At 55.3% G+C, this 15,787-nt stretch overlaps 3 protein-coding genes across 3 annotated transcripts; 2 read left to right on the top strand and 1 right to left on the bottom strand.

The window, feature by feature from the left end:
• Window positions 1-1,245: 1,245 nt before the first annotated feature.
• On the top strand, window positions 1,246-3,975 carry CkaCkLH20_08402 (small oligopeptide opt family; the record flags this gene model as incomplete). Its single annotated transcript, XM_038891117.1, has 5 exons — window positions 1,246-2,080; window positions 2,133-2,472; window positions 2,522-2,936; window positions 2,989-3,194; window positions 3,246-3,975. The coding sequence occupies 5 exons, from the start codon at window positions 1,246-1,248 to the stop codon at window positions 3,973-3,975; spliced, it is 2,526 nt and encodes an 841-aa protein (XP_038743491.1).
• A 3,595-nt stretch (window positions 3,976-7,570) lies between these two features.
• CkaCkLH20_08403 (dioxygenase) lies at window positions 7,571-8,598 on the top strand (the record flags this gene model as incomplete). The annotated part of the gene is made up of 2 exons (XM_038891118.1): window positions 7,571-7,792; window positions 7,879-8,598. 2 exons carry the CDS (start codon window positions 7,571-7,573, stop codon window positions 8,596-8,598), a joined length of 942 nt encoding a protein of 313 aa, XP_038743492.1.
• A 528-nt stretch (window positions 8,599-9,126) lies between these two features.
• CkaCkLH20_08404 (uncharacterized protein) lies at window positions 9,127-12,756 on the bottom strand (the record flags this gene model as incomplete). Its single annotated transcript, XM_038891119.1, has 6 exons — window positions 9,127-9,928; window positions 9,980-10,661; window positions 10,717-11,068; window positions 11,124-11,332; window positions 11,388-11,799; window positions 12,676-12,756. The coding sequence occupies 6 exons, from the start codon at window positions 12,754-12,756 to the stop codon at window positions 9,127-9,129; spliced, it is 2,538 nt and encodes an 845-aa protein (XP_038743493.1).
• Window positions 12,757-15,787: the final 3,031 nt, after the last annotated feature.

The following is a 15,787-nucleotide window of genomic DNA, read 5'->3' on the forward strand; positions in this document are numbered from 1 at the left end:
GTCCAATAGAACCGGGGGATTGTCCTCTGCGCCGCAAATGCAACGCAACGCCGCGCAACGACACACGTTGCTCACTCACTCACTCACTTCCATTCCTCTCACAACTTACCCCCACGAGCCGCCAAACCTTCTTCTTCTTGCATTCACTTACAATCGGCTTCCAGTATCTTTCCCCTTCGTCGTGAGACTGAAGGGTGACATCCTATCCAACCCATCGGAACTTCTTTCCCTGCATATTCAGGGGCAACCCAATCCCAACACTCTAGAAAGAACGAACTCCCCGGTTGACGACATCTCAACTTGCCATCGAGCCACGTTTCAGACAACATCGTGTTCCTGGCATTCCAAATCGACATTATCGACCACGTTAAGCAGCCAAGAGAAACATCACGCAGCCTTCAGGAACAAGAGGCAACACCCCAATCTTGGCTTTGCCCATCTGGCAGGGTCTCCCATCGCATCTCGGCCATCGCGGCACGCAAACAAGACGACTCTATCCCCGCAACTTGCGGCTCTCTAGCAACTCGGCCCTCTACCTAGTCGCCACACCCACACGCATCTGTGCTGAGTTGTGCCGCAGCTTGGTTTCAGCGTCGCATTTGTTTCCCTTCCCATCGATTGACCTCAGTCGTCCTATGAAAGCCGCCACACGCTTTACTTCTCGCCCACCCTTCGAGCACGAGCGTTGGCTCCGGTCCTGGTATCGGGACAGACGCCTTCCTTGAGACTAGGCCCCTTCATGCCTTCGCCCGCGATTCTAATCGATATCTCTGGCCGTCCGATCATCCTACATCCGACATCTCACGACTTCGACCAGTCAAATTCCTCGCCTTTGTTCAGTCTGATCCTTGTCCTCTGATCGCCGTGCTTCCTTCTGCCGAGCATCACCCTGTTTCCCTCAGAGCACGGGGTCGGCCTCTACTCAGCAAGCCTGCGGCCCTGCGGGTTGATTCAACTCGAGTCCCAGGTCCAATCACGCCACCACTAGCCTCGCAGAACTCATCAGAGGCTTATCGGGTACATCCAAAAGGTTTCCATTAGCGTTTGCTTCATGTTCGTCTGGGATCGGCGCTCGTAGCTCAGCGGGTTTCCCTCTACCCGTCTTCCAACCGCGCTTCCGCCTGGACACTTTAGACTCTCCCCTATATAGAAACCCACTGCCTTCTTCCTCCTTTTGGACGTTTTAGCCCTTGCGTCGATGATTGTGCTCCCTCGCTGCCAACTCAGTCTGGGAATACCTTCAACATGGCCCAACCATCAAGTGCCAAGTCGTCTGGAACGGCTTACGGACCTATGGTGGTAGACCACGATCGCGGGTACGACGAAAAACAGGAAGGGGTTGAAGTCAGTGGGCGCGAGATCAACCCTGCCTCCGACTCGACCACGTCGAGATACCAAGACCGGCCTGATCCGGTCGAGGACTTGAAGGAGCGCCTCTCGCAATGGGGTGAGTCTAGTGTCTATGCCGGTTACTCTGATGATGAAGAGCAAGGGTCCGAACATGAACTTCTCTTAGATCCCAATCTGCCCGAAGAATACGAGACGAGAGTACGAAAGGCCTCGACTCCGACGGAAGAGGTCGACGATGAGCTCGCCATGAAGGCTGAGGAGGAGGAGGACTCACCGTATCCCGAAGTTCGCGCCGCCGTCCGCAACTACGACGAAGATGTGCCATGCAACACGATCCGAGCATGGACAATCGGTCTCCTCCTGGTCACCGTTGGTGCCTCCATGAACACTCTTTTCTCACTGAGACAGCCTTCCATCGGTCTTGGTCCTTTGATCGCTCAGATTATCGCCTGGCCTATGGGACACGGATGGGCGAAGGTCATGCCAACGAAGCAGTTTAAGACATTCGGCATCAAGTGGAGTTTGAATCCGGGTCCGTTCAACGTGAAGGAGCATTCCATCATCGTTGTGATGGCTGGTGTTTCGTTCTCTGTCGCGTACGCTACGGATATCATTCTGGCTCAGCTTGTGTTCTACAAGCAGGACTTTGGTATTCTCTTCCAGCTGCTCCTCACCATTTCGACACAGTCGCTTGGCTACGGAATCGCCGGCATCATGAGAAAGTTCCTCGGTATGTATGTTTGAATTTGGGTGGCGGACAAACTTACTAACATTGTCCTCAGTTTACCCGGCAGCCATGATCTGGCCCGGAAACCTGGTCTCCGTCACATTGATGAACGCCATGTACGAGAAGAACGACCGGCCTGATCCGAGCTTTATTGGTGGCAGCATGCCCCGATACAAGTGGTTCTCCATCATCGTGTTGGCCTCCTTCTGCTACTACTGGATTCCGGGTTTCCTGGCCCAATTCCTTAGCATCATGGCATTCGCGACCTGGATCGCTCCCAACAACGTGATCATCAACCAGCTGTTCGGTGGTACCAGCGGTCTGTCTCTGCTGCCATTGACCCTCGACTGGACTCAGATCTCCGGTTTCGTTGGCTCTCCGCTTATTCCTCCATGGTGAGTAATTCCATTACTGCGTGACGAATGCAGTCTGACAAGTTCACAGGCACGCCATTGCCAACACCCTCATCGGTGTTGTCACATTCTTCCTGATCGGCTGCTCAGTCTTCCACTACTCCGGTGTCTGGTACGCCCAGTTCCTGCCCATGAGCGATTCGGGCACCTACGACAACACCGGAAAGCCGTACAACACCAGCCGCATCCTGACCCCTCAGCTGACGCTGAACGAGGAGGCCTACAAGAACTATTCGCCTCTGTTCATCAGCACCACGTTCGCTATGTCTTACGGCCTGTCCTTCGCTGCCATTGCTTCCCTGATTGTCTACACCTACCTGCACAACGGCAAGCAGATTTGGGCGCAGTACCGCGGCAGCACCAAGGAGAAGCCAGATATTCACATGAAGCTGATGAAGAAGTACAAGGAGGCGCCGACCTGGTGGTACATGGGCTTGTTCGTGATTGTGAGTTAATGGACACGAGATTTCATCGGACTCAGCAACTAACTTTTTACAGATGCTTGGCCTTGGCTTTGTCACCGTCCTCGCGTATCCGACCAACCTGACATGGTGGGCCTTCCTTCTGGCCGTCGCCATTTCCTTCGGCTTCTCGCTGCCCATCGGTATCATCCAGGCCATCACCAACAACCAGATCGGCCTGAACGTGCTTACCGAGTTCATCTACGGCTACATCCAACCCGGACGGCCGCTCGCCCTGATGATGTGAGTTTGACCGCCAGAAAAGCAGCTTGATCAGTGTTAACAGCCCTCCAGCTTCAAGACATTCGGCTACATCACCATGTCCCAGTCGCTCAGCTTCGTGTCTGATCTCAAGTTCGGCCACTACATGAAGATTCCCCCACGCACCATGTTCATGTGCCAGGTCGTGGCCACGACCTTCTCCTGCTTCATCCAGATCGCGGTGCTCAACGCCGCGCTGAAGAACATCCCGGACGTCTGCACGCCGCACCAGGAGAATAAGTTCAGCTGCCCCGGCGGTCGTGTCTTCTTTGCCGCCTCCGTCATTTGGGGTCTCATCGGACCAGCCCGCATGTTCTCCCCGGGTCAGGTCTACTCAGGCCTCTTCATCTTCTTCGGCCTCGGCGCCATCCTCCCCGTCATCATCTACTTCGCCGCCCTGAAGTGGCCCAAGTCCCCCGTCAAGTACCTCATGGCCCCCGTCATCTTCGGCGGTGCCGGCGCCATCCCTCCTGCCACGCCCCTCAACTACCTCAGCTGGGGTGTTGTCGGCTACATCTTCCAGCACCACATCCGCAAGAGACACTTTGGCTGGTGGTCGCGCCTCAACTACCTCACCTCGTCCGGTCTGGACCTGGGTCTGGCGCTTGCTACTTTGATCATTTTCCTGGCCTTCACGCTTAACAAGATCGAGCCGCCCAAGTGGTGGGGTAACGACATCGTGACGGCGACGATGGATGCGCAAGGCACCGCTGTTCAGACGGTGCCAGGGCCAGGGGAGAAGTTCGGACCCAAGAGCTGGTAAAAAGGAGGTGTACAAGGCGCTACGGCTTTTTGTTGAACTTGGGATATTTTTTTATATAGGGGACAACGGGATTGGATAAGGGGGGAGACAACCCAAGGTTGAATGGGTTCAGATATGGTAGAGGGCTGGTAACCACGATACTAGGCTGCTTCAATTATTGTGTATATTCTGTACTTAGCCGCGCTAGTCGACGTTTTGTCTAATCTTACTGGTTGTTTCTGTACAAAACTTGGTGTATAGTCACTTGGACTCAGACGTTGTGATTAGTGCTCACATCGAAAGATCAATGGCGTTCTTCTCAAGGCAGTGTGGACTACACCTCGCGGGATGTAATTTAACGAATATCAACTGAGACGAAGTATGATTTGGACTAAATCCAGCGCCCCAGCATATCTCCATCGTTCATGGATATTTTACCGACTTCATATCAGGAGCATAAACGCGCAGTGCCCCACGCCGAAGCACAGGAAAAGTCGAACCACAACCCATCCACAAAACTTACACCAGACGTCATCAGAAATCCCATCTCGGGTCGAAATTCCCCATCTTTGTTAGGACTGATCAAGTCGGCGAAGTCGGGCTCGGTCTATTTCGTTCTACTACGGCTCCAGGATCCTCACCTACTTACCATCCACTTACACCACGACCGGCCGGGGCTGGCTCAACAATCCATCTGTCCCAAAAAGCCGCCCCCCCCCCCTCCCCGCCAATGCGGTCTCGGCGTTCCGACACCGAGATCACAGAAACGCGGATTCGCAGATCTCACAGAAAATCCAACCCACATTGTGCGTCCGTTGAAACCGACGACGTCGCATCGGCGGTGGACTGTATGTGTGCAGTGTGTTTGCCTGCCGCCCGGCGGCCCTGGCGCACGGCGGGCGGGCGGGTGGGTTTCTTGGACCCCGCTGAAGGCGCTAACGGTTCGGGGCAGGAAACGGCTGGGGCCGTGAGGTGGGCCACTAACGGGCTGGTCATGTTTACTGCGACGTGAATGGACGGCGTGGAAGCCACAAGAGACAAGGAGGGACGCTGTCACCTCAGTTGGAATGTTGATGCATTGAAGTTTGTTGGGGGCGAGGAGAGAGAGAAATTCGGCACTAGAACACGCAGGTTTCGAAGTTTTGCAGCTATTGTTTCTTGTGGGTGTGCAGCCCGTCTTTTTTTTTTCTTCCTTGCCACGGCCCGAATGCCCCCCCTTTTTCTCGGACGGGGCTTGGAGGCTGAAAAGCGCAGAAGTCGGGACGATGCTGTCATTTTGTCTGTGCGAATGTGTGGTGCATGTGTCATGGGCCTGCCAAGGGGATGGGGAAGACGGATGGTCGTACAAGACGACGAGTCAAGATGTAGGTCGAGTCGCACTAGAACTGATGTTCAGCTGCTTGGTGTTTGCCAAGATGGGTATCGCGAGATGCCGGAGCGGGTGGAACTTTGGTGTTTCTTGGATGGATGGTGTTGGTTCCCCACAAGAGAGAGCCAAGATGATTATCGCTGCGGGTTGGTTGGGATCAATGGCTTTCCCGATGGAGTATCGAGGATCATGAGACTGGAGGTCAGGTTCAACGATTCACTGTGAAGACTCCCTCGAGCTCCGAGTCCCTGCAAATCCACATGGGCCACAACCAAAGCGACTCGCTGCGTTGAGTTTGATATTCCCTCGACATGCGGCCCCGAATCAACCCCGTTGCAAACATCCACACCGAGGGGGGCACCGGGGCACACTGGCCGGGCCCAGAGGAAGACCGGTGTAGAAGAATACATTTGTCAGGCAAGATGGGACTTTGGAAGTTGTCCAGGCCCTCTCCTTCTCTGCCATGTTTTCTTATTCAACTCCACCAAAACCCAATCGTGCGGGAACGTTGCTTTTTTTTCTTGCCCCCAACTCCACGCCGGTATGCACGAATCGTACGAAGAAACGGCGCTAGACCTGGAACCACGGCCTCGCCGTTGAGACACGATTTCACTGTGATCTGCGCCCTTTTATGGTGGTGGTGGTGGTGGTCTTCCCGGCGCCCCGGACGGCCCTATCGGAATTCGAATTCGGTCGCAGGTGGCTTGACTGAACCCGGACTCTTGCCCCCGGGGGCCTAGATTCTGTGGTCACTCGGGACGAGGGAGGCAAGGTCGGGATGGTAGGAATCGTCACCCTACCCAACGGTCCAACGCAGAATGACACGAGTGGCGGAGGCAAATCGGAGGCTCAACTCGAGTGGCCAAGACACCGTTGCACTGGAAGCGGCAGGAGAAACGGTCGATGAGAAGGAAATGAGAAATGACATGCATGAACGGCCGTCGATCTCCAGAACCACAGGCCGACTGACACCCATCGCGGCGGCAGTCTCTCGATCATTTCTTTTTCCTTCTCCCCTTGACCGGATTCTCCACAACGCGCTGTCTCTAAAACCCCCGAAGGTCGAAGGCGTGTTGCATTGCAGCTGGCTGCAGCAGTCGGCGTGCATTCCTAGCTTAAATCCGCCCCGGCGGAGATGGGCCATCGAAACGTGCCCGCGCTCGCGTGCCCTCTTGAACCGGGACTGGATCAGACCTTGGTGAGGTCTGGAGCTGGCCGTGTTCTGGCCGGGTCTTTTGGGGTCTGGTCTTCGCCATTCTTGACGAAACCCCGGAGAGCCTCCAGCGGACGATCCAGACTGGTGTCTCAAGCAGCAGTCGTAAGCCACTCCGGAGAAATAGCCGCGGCCAATCAAAGGGAGGGGATATCGATATCGTAGTTGATGCAGAGACGACGGGTTCTTAGGCGATGACTGATGGACTTGATGCACATGCCCAGTCATCCCGTCACGCACGCCGACTACCTTAGACTACCCTCACAGACCCTACCTAACCAAGGAGACATCAATTCGAGACTCTCACCTAGGTTTCTTCATAATAGTAAGCAGAGATGACTTCCACTGGTCGCTAGCAGCGTATTGACTCCATGTACTTTCTCAGGGGCTTCTTCACTATTTACTTCTATGCAGTTGCCTATGCTGAGATCTTCCTAGCTTGGGAAATCTCGTTGAGAGTGAAAAGTCCGGTCTCGTAATACAACGTTGCTGCTATCACGTATTCATCAATGTCAAACTGAGAATGTAGCTCCTGAAATGATGATCTCGGTACCTCAGCTTACTCCCTTGGCGCCAGCAATTGAGTTCAGGTGAACGATGTGAGGTGGTCGACACTTGCTCGGACACTTTCATGGGATCCATTCAGGAAGAGAGAGCTTGAAGCCGCTGCTTCCGGTCCTCCAATGGCCCCTTCCCCTTCTTCGCTGAATCCCTCTTTCTGGCCGCAAAAGTCCTTCCCGGGCTTGAGATCGACCTATGCCATTCGTTCTTCGAGAGGAGGTGAGATGACTATTTTCTCATCTCATCTTTGGGAGAACACCACCAAGCAGAGGACAACGACGTCGCAGCGGTGTCTTCTCGCCAGCATCTTTGACTTCAGTATTATCCTTCGTTTTAGAACGACAAAACCGTGGAGAGAATATTTAAGGTTTCGACTACATCCGACGAACCCTCCTCCACCCGTCCATAGCATAATTGCCTCGAACCCTACCGACCCCAGTCAACCCCTGAACCCAAATCAGATATCAGAAAACATGGCGGACGCAAACGCTCTTAACAGTAACCGCGAGAACGACGGCTCGCCGGCCGGACAGACGCCCTACGACCCGGACTTCACGGCCCGGGTCATCGCGGCCACGGGGCCGAACGCGAACCCCCGTCTCGCCCAGATCATGCCAAGTCTGTTGCGCCATCTCCACGACTTTGCGAGGGAAGTCGACCTCACCGTCGCCGAGTTCATGGCTGGCGTGGACATTGTACGTCTCTTCAGCACCCCCTTTTCTCGTCATATGCCTTGGGTTCTATCCGGCCTGTACAGAACTAACACGTCTCTGCCTCTTAGATCAACGAAGCCGGCCAAATGTCCAACGACGCCCGCAACGAAACCCAACTCATCTGCGACATCATAGGCCTCGAGTCCCTCGTCGACGAAATCACCTCCAAACAACTCCAACTCCGCACCACGACCTCCCTCCCACACAACCCCACCTCCTCCGCCGTCCTCGGCCCCTTCTACCGCCACAACGCTCCCGTCCTCCCCAACGGCAGCTCCATCGTCTCCTCCCCGGAGGACGCCTCCTCCCCGGAATACAAAAACGCCTCCACGCACCTCTCGGGCCGCGTCCTCGACCAGACCGGCGCCCCCGTCCCCGGCGCCCTCGTCGACATCTGGCACGCCGCGCCCAACGGCATGTACGAGCAGCAGGACGCGGACCAGCCGGACATGGACCTCCGCGGCCGCTTCCGCACCGGCGCCGACGGGGGGTACTCGCTCTACTGCCTACGGCCCGTCCCGTACCCGGTCCCCGACGACGGCCCGGGCGGACGGATCCTCAAGCTGCTCGACAGACACCCCTACCGCCCCGCGCACCTGCACTTCATCGTCTCCGCGGATGGGTACAGGCCCGTGACGACGCAGTTGTTCGACAGCGAGGACGAGTATCTCGAGAACGATAGCGTCTTCGCGGTGAAGAGGGACTTGGTTCTGGAATACAGGGCGAGCGACTCGGATCCAAAGGCGGCGTGGAAACTGGAGTACGACTTTGTACTGTCGAGGGCCTAGGATGGTGTTATCTCTAGCCACGGCACACTCCCTTAAACGCGAAACGAATTATGATCATCATGCACAAAACAGCACGCCGTGCACAAAGTGATTATTTGAGATTTGTTTTCTTGATTCGGCGACCTTTCGATCATTGCATTCGTGATTTTCTTTTTTGAACTTTGGTGTCCTCCTCTGATTGCTGACGTTACATCCCCCCCCCCCCTTCTCCGAACAGCTCCATTCTCTGACCGGCAATATCATCCCATGCTCCATTCCAACGGGCACGGTATGCACGCAACATCGTAAATTTCCTTCCGTAATTTCGTACAACGGCACAAACATCCATCTTCCTCGGTCGACTTACCTACAGGGTATCTCTCTCTCTCTCTCCCTCGCTCGTCTCCTAGACAAAGACCTCCCGGCTACGCACACGCCCCCCCCTTGCATCCGGGCACCACCCGAGCTCTGAACGACGTGGCTCCTAAGTTGTAAATATTGTTGAAAAAACATTGAGAGACTCAGATCTCAACGTGGAAAGGTAATAATTCATGAGTACTCCGCCGGGACGTACATCGGCACGCTCGAAGCCGCCACGTAGGCCCCAGCACCAGGAGGGGGTACGCCTGCTCCATTAGGACCAGGACCGCCCGGGACGACGTAGTTTCCGAATCCTTGGAACCGCGGGCCCTGGCCCTGCACCGGAAATCCTTGACCCGGAATCGCTACGCCGGGCGGCGCCGGTGCGGGGGCCCCGGGTGGTGGTGGTGCATTTCGCCTCGCCACCATGGGACCGGCCACGGGACCCGGGCCGGCGCCGAAGGCCCACATGGAATCGAAGGGGAGCTCCTCGTCGCACATGTCCGAGTCGCCGCCCATCCTCGCGCTCAGGTCGCTCTGGGACATGCCGGGGGTGCTACCGGCAGGAGAAACGCCGGCAGACGGCCCCGTGGGCGTCGAAAAGCTGTGTTCGGTCTTCATCGACAACGGAGGCGGCGCCATGACTTTGGGCGCTGTCCCTCCCGATAAGGGACCAGACGTGGCGCCGGTTGCGAATGAATTCTTGCGGGAGACAGCAGAGCGCTTGAAAAGATTGCCGATCGGGTCGTGGATCGACGTCGGTGACAGCGTCTGCGGAGCGGGCATGGCGGGCTGCTCGGATTGCAGATTGAAGACGACGTCTCGGAACGACGTGAGAATGAAGAGCAGCCTGTTAGCCTGGGGGTCGCTCGTCGCGCAGTATCTCATGATGGAGATGGTGTTCGATATGGATGCTGCGTAAGTTGGATTGGGGTATATTGATGCAAACTCGTTGCTCAAGACGATGAGCGAGGCGGCGAAAAGGAAGTAACTGTGGGCGATGTCAGCATATGTCGGGTTCGCATGTGCGGGGATTACGAACAGGATGAAGGGATTGCGTTGGGGCAGATAATTGCTCTCGAATGCCTGCTGGACCAGAACAATTGTCTGATTTGCCGCGCTGAGACAGGCTTCGCAGTACTTCGACATGCGGCTGATCCAGCGCGGAACCGGCAGAGCGAAACCACTCCGCTCGTTGTGGACTTTGCTCAGCAGTGATATGAAGTATGGTCTCGTCAGCAGGATGATGGAGTGACAATAGAGGAGATTGACGTGAAGGGCCGCTATGCCCTGCGCCGGACTGCTAGGATCGGCAGCCACTTGTCTCAGGGATAGATCAGCGCTCAAGGACGAATGCCAGTTGCCACACTGCTCCCAAATGTCCGATGTCGTGCGCACCGATATCCGTCTTCGTGCGTATATCTTCTTCAATATCTGACCGATAATCCGGCAGCATCTGACAGCGGCGTCGAGCCCGTCATTGGGGTTCGTGACCTCTACCAGGTCTCCGTCGGAGTTCTTCTCGAATACCAGAAGAGCCTCTTGGGCGCATTCCTCTTCATCGATCGCAACGGGACGGCCAAGTGAGGCGGCGAGGAATCGGTCCAGCACAAACAAGCTTCTCCAGAGGTTGCGGCGTAATCTGACCTCTTCGCTCTTGAAAATGAAGTGATTTTCACGAACTCTGTGTAAACCGAGAGCAAAGCCGGAACGCACAGCCATACCTGGGTTGGGTGTGAACAAAGACGCGTACGGAGGGAACTGAGGTGCTGGACTTACCAAAGTAGGCGTATGCCGCATTGCGCTTGGACACTGCGAGCATGTATACAGCCATCAACGACAGCGCTTGTACAGACCAGAAGTCTGCGTCTTCGAACCCGGAGATTGGATCGCCGAGGGCTTTCGCGCTCCTGAAGAAAAGCTCGGCCCGATCAAATTCGGTAGACTTGAGTTTCTTGAAGATTACATCCTCCTTGGTGTTTGGAAGCGGCGTTGCGAGGACCATGCCGATGGCGAAAGTCAGGTACAACAAGCAAAGAAACGACGACTGCGCCGTAAGAGGATCTGTGTAGCACGCTTCAAGAGACTTTTCGAACAGAGACCTGTCGAATACCTCGATGAAACCGCGAGTCTGGAAAGCATAAGCGATTGAACCTTCTTTTTCCCCAACAGAGGGAATCTCTTACATTCGTGAAGAAAGACTCAACCAGCGCATTCGCCGTATCCCTATCAGGTAAGATATGAGGCGGCCGTATGTTAGCTGGCATAGCTATGGTGGCCTCCATGATTTTGTGACGGCTTGGATCCATCGTGAATTCGCTGGGTCCAGTTCTGGCCTCTACAATCATCCTTATGAGTTGCAGATAGGCCAACGACGCCGAGTCACCAACATAGACTACAACCCAGTCAGCATCTTTGGATCGAAAAAAGTCCAACGGGTTTGACCATACGAAGTCTTCCTGTGGGGTCCTGCAACATCCTGACAGACTGGAAAAGGGGAGTCTCTTCATCGGGGCCGGAGGCTGTGCTGTGCCGGGAACGAATATCAAACTCTTTCTCCCCTACTGTCGGCTCGTGGTCTTCCTCTATTGACGGCTTTATATCGAAGCCGACGTGGGGCTTGTCCTCGCTGGGCGGTGGCTGCGTCTGTGATTCCCATGGCGTGGTGACCGTCGCGGGGCTTTCTGATGCAAATGCAGCTTCTGGGACAGCTGGCTTGGTTGTGGGGAGCTCTTCAATATTGCGACGCTTAGAAGGAGATGCTAATTGGTCTGGAGGAGTCTGGTCGGAGCTGTGATTCGGTGTGTACGTACACACCAAGCTCCTCTTCGTACACGTAGTACATGGTTTAGAGCCGTTGCACTTTCAAGATATTGGTCAGTTATTGAAGCAGGCTGGAGACGAAGGGCGCCATCAAGACCGGGGAGGAAGAAGAATGTAACGGGCCAGCACTTGCCGACCCCTGAAGTCATTCAGACCCCAGGTAGCAGTGGACACGAGACCGGCAAGATGGTAACCCGCCTGTAGATCGACGATGGGGTTTCTCCATGGGATGAACCAATGACCCCGGTGAAGTCTGTGACCAGATCGCCGGGTTGGCAGCCGAGGTCTGTTCAAAATCGGGGGATATCCCGGGCAACTCAAGAAGAGCATCCCTAATCGATGACCCAGTGATATTGCGAATTATGCCGCGAAAGAAACGCCTTCCAAACACATTTGTGGGAAGTACACATCTGCCCACCATCCACTTGAGATGGTTGAACCTGGTTGGCAACGTAACATCGATATTCAGGGCCGGAGGGAAATACATGGGCATGTGCAGTGAAACTGGGTTTTAGTCGAGTTGTAAGACCATGGGAATCTTGATCGGAGGATTTGACGCTATTTTGCGTCGGAGGGTATCCCGAATTTGAGACGATGCCCGGTACTTAGACTAGGACGCGGGTGATGTGCGGATGAATTCCCATTATCGGGAGCTGATATGTGACCGATTTGGAGTCTTCAGGCTACTAGCCAAGGCCGGGGCGAGGGGATGGTGGGGGAGCGGACGAAATGATATGCAACGCCGTCAACCACGGCGTAGCGACGGCGACGATACAACCCAAATGCCATGGGTTTGAGGAAATGGCGGTAAAGAGGAGCTAGGGAGAGAAAGGGATTGTGACGATAACATCGTTTGAGTTCTGGCTGAAGTTGATGGTTGGGAGACAGGGACTTGCAAGTGAAAATAGGGCTCACCTTCTGCTTGCGGCGCTTACAAGTGTCACAGGCCTGGGCGGTCCGTTGGCGTTTGTCTTCGGGGACCTTGGGACGGGTCATTGTCGTGAATGATGCATCAGCCGATAGTCCATGGACTCTTAGCAATACCCGTTATCCGATGATGCGCGGTGGAGGGAATGGTGGGAGGTGGAGATGGTTTTGGAAGAGTAGCGGCCGCAGTATGGCGAGGTACCAAAAGCCGACGTGTTGGAAGGCGGAAACGGCGCCGAGGATCCACAGGTTTCTGCACCAGTCGTGTCGGAGAATGAACAACTAGGAAACGGATAGCAGGCACCAGGTAGGCATGCTTCCCATTCCCTTCGCTGTATCAAGCGGCAAGCGAGGGTCGCGGACGGAAGCCGGAGGTGGGAGGACGGAAGGCGCAACAAGATTCCAACCCGGTTCCGTTCTCCAAGGCGGGAGACTAGTAAAGATCGATTCTTTAGGCAAGCTTTTCTGACATGTTCCGACGACGGGACAAGCAAACAAGAGTTTGGTGATGTGCTCGACGAGGATGGCTGCAAGTGGGGACCTTGAGCGTCGGGTATGGGGTTGGTTACTTTAAAGAGCAACGACACCATACACGAAAGAGATGAGATGTGACGTGGAGAGTAGTAGATCTAAGCTTGTGCTTTGCCTCGCAGCACTGCGGGCGAAAGGGGGCCGCCGTTGCGGCAGCGGATATCGGCGAAGGCGGGGAACGGAAGTGAGGGAGAGAGACAAGTAGAGACAGAACCAGCGACGAGGATGAGGAGAGGACAACAGAGAGAAGAGCCTGGCCGGGTGAGGGAGGGAACGGCGAGACTTTGATCGGATATGGGACTGCGGCCAGGCCGGGCCAGGCAGTCTTCGCCTTTGGGCCAACAACGCCTGCGCCTAACAGGAGTCAGGTCAGATTCAGGACGGGACGGGGGGGGATTGGAGCCCTCGCCTTCAGCGAAAGCAGGGTCGCCCGAGTCGAGTCAAGTCCCGTCCGTCTCCAGCTGCTCCTGTTGCTCGCGCGCGACAAAAGATGTCAAGCGTGGGCCAAGAGAGGGTCAAGAGGATCCAGAAGGCGACAAGGGGGTGTGGACAAGGAGCTGGGTAGGGGTCTCGAGATTGACGGGCGCCCCCCGTTGTCTGGATCTGGGATGGATCAGGTCGAATTTGGGGAATTCTTGAGGGGCTCAAAGTCAAGGGGGCGTGTTGGTGAATTGGTGTGGGTGAGGTGAACCACAACTAAAACTGCAGCAAAGTCTCTCTGCTCTGGAGAAAACAGCGCGCGGCGATACGAGGCGAGGCCCCAGTGTCCGTTCCAGCATATCAGACAACGTCGGCCCAGAAGCTAATCATTCTTTTTCTCCCGTTGACATGATAGAACGAAACAGGCCGGAGGAGACGAGGGTACGCCCGTATGCTCCATGAGCACCGAAAGACAGCCGCGACGGCGCTGCCGGATCGACGTTTTGTACGCCGCTGGACATGAAGAACACTTCTATCCCATACAAGGTGCCCTGCGTGCGCATGATAATTGCCGTCCAGCACGATGAAATGCTGCTTCCATGTCTCGTGTGTGGAGCAACATTAAGCGAATGGGGGCTTCCCAGGAGAGATTATCCCCGTCCATGTCAGCACGATTGCGACTTCAAGTCTCCAACTGATGCGCAACCCGATGGCGTGCTGCCGTTGCGATGATGAGAGGTGATGCTTGGCGAAACAAATGTTTCCCCGGCGTGCTGGATGCCATCTCTAGTTATTGAGTCCAGGAAACACAACATGAGAAGATGGAAGGAGTAATAACACTAGATTCTGCCAAAGCTGCAGCCAGCAATCTGCAGATCAAACGTTGAATGGCTGAAGCGGGAATCTTGGAACGTCTTGTCGTGGCGGGAACGTCAGTATCGACAGTTCACGGCCACCCCAAGCCAGCCGCAGCGCAGGGTCAAAGCTGTTGTTGGCGCAATGCCGCGCGTGGAGAAGTCGATTCTGCGCATCAGGTATCAGGGATGCGTTTGTGTGCGAGTGTGTGCGAGTGTGTGCGAGGGCGATGCGACAAGAAGGCCGGACTGATGATCGTGATGGTGATGATGGTGAGCAATATCTCGCTTGACAAGGTTGCAAGGGTATCTATCTCTCCTCGTACCACACGAGTACCACGCAAAGACAGCTTCTGCATTGCTGTTGTTGTATCTTTACGAAGTCGCATACAGAGGATGCAAGTGTCGTGAAGCTGGGACTGGGGTCAGTTTTTTTGCAAGCCTTCAATTCAAGCCAGTGGCGCCGCCGCTAGCGATGGATTTGAAAAGTAATCGACGGCGAGACAACACATGGCGTCGGTCAAGGCCAGCGTAGGGCATAGTGCTGGCCTGTCCTGATGCATGCATGATGTCGCTGGGCAGGCATCAGAAGCAGAATGCGCTGCTGGCTAGACCACGGCCACGCCTAGACCGGTCTGTCTGGCTGGACCCGGCTGGGCTTCGCTAGTCCTGCGGGCGAAAGTGAGCACATAGGGCGGGCGAGGCTTGGAGAACAGGCGGGAGTGTGGGAGCTAAACACCAAGATGCTGCTGCTGCTGTTACCGTGTCTTAGTTTCGGGGTCGATGAAGAAGGTTATTCGCCATGGTTTCGGAGCACCTCTCGATCGAGATATCCGGCGTCGATTGGAATGTCACCGACAGCATGGAACGGGCAGCAGGCTTCTCGAATTGGCCCCCATTCCTGCTTGCTGGTATCGGAAGATCCGTTTGTCTGTCGCAACATCGTCGCTGTGATCTCGGCTATTCTTTGGTGGTTGGACGCGACGGTTTGTTTGGCGTTGAATGCTGGGTTTGACTTGCAAGGGGCGTCTCGAGTCTTGAAGAGGTCAGCCCAAAGTTAGATCTGCAATATCGAAGCCAATTTGCCGGAATTATTGAGTGGGTGTCAGGACGTAGACATTGAGGGTGTAGTCGTGAGGAGAAGTTGCATCGTACATGATGCAATGCGATGCGATATGAAGTGAAGAGGAGGCAAACAAATTGATGATCCGTTGGGGAATGTAGGAGGCAATATTGTTATCGGTAAGTTGAAAGACGAGATGACAAAAAAGAGAAAGGACAGTCCCGTCTCCTTC

This window comes from Colletotrichum karsti (genome assembly GCF_011947395.1).
Source record: "Colletotrichum karsti strain CkLH20 chromosome Unknown Scaffold28, whole genome shotgun sequence".
Lineage (NCBI taxonomy): Eukaryota > Fungi > Ascomycota > Sordariomycetes > Glomerellales > Glomerellaceae > Colletotrichum > Colletotrichum karsti.